This window comes from Sceloporus occidentalis, unplaced genomic scaffold (genome assembly GCF_023333645.1).
Source record: "Sceloporus occidentalis isolate IW3139 unplaced genomic scaffold, rSceOcc1.0.p SCAF_22, whole genome shotgun sequence".
In the NCBI taxonomy this organism is placed as follows: domain Eukaryota; kingdom Metazoa; phylum Chordata; class Lepidosauria; order Squamata; family Phrynosomatidae; genus Sceloporus; species Sceloporus occidentalis.
Genome location: NW_028317002.1, coordinates 1,579,978 through 1,588,510, shown reverse-complemented (window position 1 = coordinate 1,588,510; position 8,533 = coordinate 1,579,978). Strand labels below are relative to the sequence as shown.

The 8,533-nt window shown below is 38.6% G+C and overlaps 1 protein-coding gene across 2 annotated transcripts in view; it reads left to right on the top strand.

Annotated features, from left to right (window-relative positions):
• The first annotated feature begins 738 nt into the window (after window positions 1-738).
• The window catches only part of LOC149300877 (E3 ubiquitin-protein ligase CBL-B-B-like), a 70,670-nt gene continuing 62,875 nt past the window's right edge, over window positions 739-8,533 (top strand). For both annotated transcript variants that reach the window (XM_089484448.1, XM_089484446.1), the window contains exon 1: window positions 739-957. In XM_089484448.1, the coding sequence (XP_089340574.1) occupies window positions 739-957 (219 nt within the window). The remainder of the gene's footprint in view (window positions 958-8,533) is intronic.

The following is an 8,533-nucleotide window of genomic DNA, read 5'->3' as shown; positions in this document are numbered from 1 at the left end:
TTTTACTAAAGCCTGAATGGACTCTTGATATTTTTATAACCAGCTAGAAATAAAATAATACAGAGTAACATCAGAAGGCTGAAGCCATAACATGTGCTCCCAGTGACATTCACACACATTGCTCATTTGCAGCAGTGCTCCTCTTCATTAAAACTCACCCCTACTATCCCTTTCTCCCCACACCATCTGTCTCACCCAAATGCTCCCAATTGTGTCCCTGTCAATCTCTCATTTGCCTGCCTCACCCACTACTCCCCTCTGAGCCCTCTCCCCTTCTCTAGCATATGTTTTCCTTTCTCTCCTTAGAGTCCTTACTTTTTTTTTCTTCTTCTTAATCCCACAAATTTCTTAATTCCACACAAACTGTTGTCAATTCTATCTGCTCTCGATCCTTTTTACCCCTCACTGATCCCCTTGTGGAGGGTGAGCTGGGCTCGCGTGGTTTAGGCGACTGCCACTTTAAAGGGACTGTGCAGTAGCGAACCAGCCCTGCTCTTCCCCCTCCTCCTCCGGTGACCTCACCAACTCTGCCTGCGGCTCGGATGAGAAGGGAGAAGGAGGGGAGCGGAGTCCCAACAGCAGGCGCTGAAGTAAAAAGGGGGGAGCACGATCAGCACCCTCTGTACTGGGATCCGGTGGTTGCTGCAGCGAGACCCCCTTAATATCTTGTCCTCTGTGTCCTTGTAGAAGCTGCCTCTGCGGCTGTTCCTTGAGCCTCCTCTCCCTGCCACCCACACCATGGCCAGCAGCAGCAGCAGCAGCAGCAGCAGCGGTAGTAGTACTAGCACGAGCAGCAGCGCCCTAACCGGGCGTCTCCCAGGGGCCCGGGGGGCCAACCCCCGTAAGGGCCGTATTTTGGGATTATTCGATGCCATCCAGGACGCGGTGGGACCCCCAAAACAGGCAGCGGCCGACAGGAGGACGGTGGAGAAGACCTGGAAACTGATGGATAAAGTGGTAAGAGAATGATGGGGGGGCATTGTCATGTAAAGGTAATCGGCCCCCCGCAGTGCCCCACGTGGGGTGCCTGTATTCATGTTTAGTTGCTGGCTCATGTAAAACTAACTTAAGACAGAGAAGTCACTCTTTAGGAACTTAACCCCCCCCCATTCCTTACTAGTAAACTTTTATTAACCCCTGAGCTGCCAGGTGTTACTGAGTAGCCATAATAAAAATATTCCCATATATTATCGAAAATCAGATGTGCCTTTTGTTGACATTATTTACATCAGTGTGTACATTGAAGCTTTGATTTATTCTTGTAAGCCATATATTCCCCTTCCAGTAGTTCTCCTTCATGTATTGATGTATTTATGTGTGTGCATGACACTGTGATTTAGGAACATTGTGGCAGGTCCTGTAATTAGAGTCACTGAGAATGTAATGGGTACACACATGGGATGACGGTAGTAAAAGCGCTGGGTGATCGCTATAACAAGAGGCTAGAGCTAGGGAGAGGGGTCCATATGTTGCCTTGAAAGATGAATAGAGAGCAGGGGGGGTGGGTGTAAGAGTCACATGAGGGATCCAGCTGCAGTTGTGCTGGGAAGTTAGCACTAACTAGTTGTAGCATGCTGTTTCTTTTAAGACAGAACTTGTTATTGAATGTTGAAAATGTCTTTTAAGACAGAACTTGTTATTGAATGTTGAAAATTTCCTGAATTGAGTGTTTTGATCTATATCTACAGGTAGTCTTAGGTTTTGTTATGTATTCATCCTATTGTATGAAGAGAGACCATATCAAAAAGGTATTAGCCATTTATTTTAGAGAATGTATCATATGCTGCAAAACATACATTTTAGTCACCTGAACTTATTTGCTCCTGGGGATAAAATAGTGATTGATATGTGGGTGTGTGTGATGGGTGTGTTTGTGTATACAGTATAGTAGAAGCTAGTGTACAATTGTAGGTGATCTTTATGTAGTATGTTTTTCTTAGAGTTAAGAGGTTACTTGGTCTAACAATAATACAATTAATTTGCTTGATCAATACATTACACTAACTGCATGAGTATTTAAGTCTTGTTTTGTTACTTTCTTGTTTTCTGATTGGTTGGGATTCACTCCACACCTCTTACTTTGAGACATCTGGACCTTTCTTCTAGACTGTGTTTTGGGAAAAACCATGTATTTATCAAATGTGCATGATCGTGTGTGTAGGAACATGTGAATTGCTGGATAAGAAAGAAGAAAAAAAAAAAAAAGATAAAATCACTGGGACATGACTGAGGACCAGGTGTTCCTGTGGTTTGAGAGCTCAATATGTTTAATTCATCTGGAACATTGGTTTATAAAACATGGACTTTGTTTTAAAGTGAAATATAACAGATGGAAAAAAAAGAATACCCCTTGAAGTCATACCTAAATTTGTTAATTTGGACCCTGTTCCATAACTTAAGAAAAATAACATGCTGGCTATAAATAGGTCATGCAAAGAACCAAGAAACATGGTTTCTATAAAACAAAAAGCAAGCTAGTCAGATTCATAAGTAAAAAAAAAGTAAACTTTATTTTTTTAATTCAAATACATTAAAATACATTGCTGTATACAAAAAAAACAAATTAAATGTATTTTGTTCCAATAAACTCCTTTTATCTACAGACCTGGGAGCTGCCATTACTTTCAGGCATGTGATATCTTCTGGAAATGCCACATTGAGCCGATTCTTTATGGTAATGCTAATGAAGTCTGTTCTTCCACAGACTTTAATTAGTCAGTGTCCAGCTGGATGATTAAGATTGAGCTATTCTGTTGTTTACCAAGTGTAGATTGGTCTAATATTACAGTTAGAACACATACAAATGGGTAATACACAGCTGTCTGAAAACACCAAACACTAAAACTATTTTAAAATACAATATTTTTGAAAAAATATTTGTAATCTGATACGCTTAAGAACACATTTGTAAACAAAGAAAATTTTTAATATTGTAGGTTTCTTTACTCTGAACTATATTGTTGGCCAGCAGAGTAAATGTTTGGCTAATGAATGTTTACTTTCTAAGTTTTGCTTTCTGGTAATATACTTTTTACGATATATATAGCCATATACCACTTATTTGCGTAGAGACCTAGTATAACATTAACTGTTGTGGGTTAAATGTGTACTTCCCCTTTAATTGATAGAGGACAATATTACTCCACCCCTAAACAAACAAGAAGACACATCTACTTCTGTTTTTACCTGTACTCTGCCCTTATTGAAGAATAGACCCCTACATAAAGACAGCAATTCCTGTGTGAATCCTCTTGTACAGTGCTACGGTATATGATGGTGCTATATAAAGTGATGGTAATTCTAGCACCAACATATCCCACGGTGCTGTACAATGAGGTTACACAGACAACAATGGATTTAAGCAGAACGAAACAAAGGTTCTTGGACATTGCGTATTGTGTTTTATTGTTTATCAACAAATCCTATGCATATATATATATATATATATATATATATATATATATTTGTGTGTTTAATTAATGCATACAATCCATCATAGGACAATTTACTCACACATGCACTCCTCCACACAACTCTCAAATGGGACAGTTTTGTTTTAGGACATGAGGTTAAAGGTTTGGGCTAGAGAGTAGGAAGTTACTAAGTATAATATTAATTTGCCTTTGTCATCTATACATAGCCATTATTTAACAAAGGCATTAAGAAGTAGAATATTGTGTTTCATTTACATAATTTAATTTATAAATACATTTCCTGCTGTGTCTCTGCACATTATTGTGATTTTCAGAGCTGTATAAACTGTGATACACTTTTACTCATCAAATATGCTGAGCTCTTGTGAAATTTGGGTCCCAAAGAGGCACTGTCCCTACTGAACAGGGACATTTGTCAGCTATGCACATGACATTATTTAACACAAGGCATTCATCAACTGTTTTTTACTTTAATGAAAAGTTTCTGATTTTCTCATGTTACTGGTAGAGATATTTGGTTGTGGGTATTTCTGACATGACCTTTGGACGTTTTATTACCATTCTTATTGTTTATGTATACACAGCAAACCGATTCCTTAATAGCATAATAGTGATACAGTATATAAAAATGTAAGACAATTTTTTAATATATGCCTGTTGGGATTATTGCCCTGATTGACTCATTTAATTGGTTTTAATAGTTACCTAGATACTATGGTGGATGTTCGTTTTATCTGTATGTACATCGTTTGACAATCGATAACTGTACTTGCATCTGCCAGGGGTGCCTCTTTCTTGTCACGCCAGTCCTCTCTGCCAGTCCGTACACTGGTTGCCAGTGTCCTCCAGGATGAAATTTCATTCCGTGTTATTTTTTAATGACCGGTATATTCTCATACTATTGATACCACCTAAGCAACATTTTTTTTTTATTATTAGTAGCCAAGTTCCAGTCACCTTTTCCTCTCTGCTAAATCTTTGTATGATACTAATTATAACAACATTTGTCTCTCGTATATCCGGACCCTGAGTGCTATCTGCTGCAGTATGTCATAATGACACGTGTATAAATCCATGTACTACACAATAGTAATAATTAAAAGAATGCTGTTACCCCCATTCAGCCTCCAACACATGTAAATCCTCATGCCAACATTAGTTTGTATTGTACAAATCATATTTGCCAATGTCCTGGAAATCTCTTGGCTATTCTCATAAATCTATCTGATTCTACATTCTGCTTAATAATTCATATTCATTTGCTTGCAAACTCCAGCTGTTATCACACATCTAATATTTCTTGGATCTGCTTCCTTTTTACAAACCACCAAAACCCTTATTTATTTTCTTCACGTCAGAATCTTACCTTGATTTATGCTGTCTAATGTTGCTGTTATGGATTGTAATGAACAAACAAATACACTTACCTCACTACAGCAAGGTGAGAATGATATTTATGCTTCTTTGCCCAACATGTTCCGAGTGTATACTGATGATCTACTATTAGGTATCAGACCTACCTCTGGGCTCAATAGCCACTGGCTTGCAAAGACGTGGCCTGAAACCAGAACATTAAGATTTGGTTTATGTGCTGCAATCCATAATATGTGAAACACATTGAGTATTCGCACTTCAGCCTGCAGTCCTTTTTTGGCCCTGAAACAAACCTGGGTTATTTGTTAAGCTGGTGCTCATTATCGGGGGGGGGGGGCAGAAGTAAAATGCATCGTGCGGACGGTCCGCACGATGCGCTTAGACAACCTCCCGTGCCGGCACCCCCCCCGTGGGAAGTGCTGGCAGGGGAGGCTGTCTGAGCGTATCGGGGAGTAAGATGCAGGTCCCCTGCACCGCTGTGGGGGATCTGTATCCTAACCCAGCTGCCTGCCCGGCGCCCGGGACTGCATGTCCCGGGCGTCGGGCGCTAGACCCCGAATATAGGCCTCACCCCCGCTTTAAAGACTTAAAGTGGGGAAAAAAGTGAGGCCTATATTCGAGCCAATACGGTATTTTTTTTCCAAACGTTTTTCACATCACTTATCGTATATGTTGCCACATATAAATACATAGGCGCTACGTCATTTAAAACTATGCACTAACCACAGGGCCATACTGTTGAAATGTCACATGAACAGCAAGATTCCTGTAAGCCGGTGCACACAACTTGCTTTGAAGTGTCTGTACCCGGTAATCTTTGAGGTCAACTCTCAGGGATAATCGTGGCAATATAATAATATAGGAGTGAGATTTCAGCAGTCTCTCTGTGGCAATTACAGTGGTATGGTCTGAAAGGCCTTACTAATGTTTACTTGCATGGGTTGGCACTGATCACATAAGGTGTTTTGGTTGCTGTGTTTTATTGTTTTAATGCGGTTATTTGAAGACAGAACTACACATAAATATTTCCTCTTTGTGTATATATATATATATATATATATATATATATATATATATATATATTTGAAATAACTAACTGATACATTTGTAACTTTTTTTTAATGATTTCTTCATTTTGAAAACATTGAAAAAAATGGATGCTTGAATTTGAAGAAAAAAATTAAATACAAATAAAAAAAATCTCAATATATATGCAGCAATTGGCTGTTTTAAAGCTATGATAACATTTTTAGAATATTGTTGGTAAAGGAAACACTTCATTGACGTACAAGCAATGGAAAAAATAACACCTCCAACTGCAAAAAAAAAAAAAGAAGAAAACAATCCTTATAGTGACGTGTAGAATACAGAAGCTGAAGTTTGATTTTCCTTACTTCAGATCATTGAAAGGAAAGGGCACCTCGGAGTTTCAGTGACCGTTTAAGAAAGCTCTCTCACTTCCATTATTTTTTGAGAAGTTTATTATCTGTGGGTGAAACTGACCTGTTTTTATACAGCGGAAACAGGTAGTGGCCTTCATGCAGGTTCTTCTCAAGTTCATCCATCCCAAGGTGCAGAGGATTCACCTTTGTGTATATCAAATGTTATAGATTTCTGTTACCTGAACATTTTACAAATATGCTCTATTGATCATTTGTTGAAAAGAAAAAAAAAGGAAACACAAGCTGAAGAACAATTTCAACAGCGATTTAGTGGCACAAAGCTTTTCATGTAGTTGACTGACCACCACCCATCACAGAATAGTTAAATAGAGTTCCTGGCAAAGGTTTTAACAAAACCAAGGAATGAGAAGCTTGCAATTGTGAAACTGATATTTTAGTGCCTAGAATGATGCCAATTTAAGCTCAAAAGTAACATCCTTGATAATTTTGCTTTTATTGTTATTTTAGCAGTGAGGTCCACTTTGTGCTTTAGTTTTCAAAGTACTTCTCTACCCTTTCAGAGAACAAAATGTTAAAACCCAGTTAAATCCCGAGGTCTTCCACCCGTGATCATATAGCCTGTTACTCCAACAAAAAGTCATACTCCCAGAATGCTGTCAGCTTAAAAAAATAAAAAAAAATTAGGCGAGGAAATGAAAACATCCACTTCAGGCACAAAGTAGGAGGACCATGCCAGTTAGTACTCTAATTTCAGGCACAGATGGTATTGCATATCGCAGTCCACTTGACAGATTTTGTGCGAGGGAAAGCAGTTAGTCATAGCCATTTATTCTGCCTCTTCACATTAGGCAACAGAGTTTGTCAATTGCCTGCATTAGTATTAGTGTCAATTAAATGAGAAATAATTGTAAAGGGGATGTACAACAAAATGTCAGCAGGTATTAAATATTATCAACTACTACTTTGTAAATATTGCTTCTCTCTCTTTCTGGCTTCTCGTTGAGCAAATAGGATGTTGGGATGTCCCAGCAGCCTGTATGAAATATTAAAGTGCATATTGATTGAAGAAGCAGCTATGGAAGTACTGCATAGTCATGAAATATCTGTCTATTCCCCTTTTTATAGATCCGTTACTAGGACACTAATCATGACTACTAACTGCTGGTCCGGTTTATCACTGGGGAAACATTGGGATGTCGGTTTTGTATAATCGGAATGTGTTTGCACTATGCACCGCTTTTTATATACCTTGGCAGTCTGTATTCGCGGTTGTAAAGAGGGCTATTTATGTGGGCTAAGTAGTCCTGGCATAACCTGCCAAGAAAGTATGCTTTATGTGCATTGTACTGAAGGGGTTAAAAAAAAAAAATAATCTTGGATTCTAGGCCGCTTTCATTTTTATACTTGTGTGGTCAGCAGCATTGAGATAAATTTGCCACGGTTGCACCATGGAGGACTAGATAATAAGGGGAATACTTGTACACCTCTCTTTTAGCGAATAAATCCCTATGTTTCATTGTCATGCACGGAGGTACACTGTAGCGTATACAGTATTTCTATTAACAGAGTGTTATTATGGCTACGGTAGTGTTGGTTCGTAATGGGTTAGGAGTTGATTAGTTGTGTTATGTCCCTGTGTCCTGCTGATATGTGAAGGAAAGTATGCAAATGATTGTAGTACAGCATCTCGCACATCTTTCTCCTAATAATGTGATAATTTTGTAAATGGAATTGAAGCAGTTGGAAAAACTATAAGGTGTCTTGAGAACTTTAGGTCACTAGAATTCTGAAAGTTAAGCTCCCCAAGAATTTCTGCCCTTATTAAATTTCTATAATAAACTTAGATCTGTAATTAGCCTTACGGTGATCCTCTGTGGGGAGTGTATGGAATATCTTCAAGGAAAGTAGGAGTAGAAGAGGAGAAAAAAAAAAAAAAAAGATCAGAGACCCCAGACTGGTATTCTCTATTATCTTCAAAAGCAGCAATTACTTTTGTATCTCTCTGTCCCTCTGTTAACATCATGAAAGGTAAATTGCCAAACTGGTTTCAGATACACTCCAGCTGGAACCCTTTACCGACACACTCTCCTCTTCCTTCTTTGCTAGTTTTGCCACTGTTCTGGCAGTTTCATGTAGTTGCGGACGAGCGGAAATTGCTCTATTAATACTACGTAACATACATATAATATATATACATGTACTGTTCAGGGTTGCTTGTATAAATGACTTGAATGCAGAGTCTTTTCTAAATGAAATTGCAAATTTCATAGCTGGTTCTAGAAATAATGATAACTTTGCTATTCTGCAGAAGGGTTTGCCTCC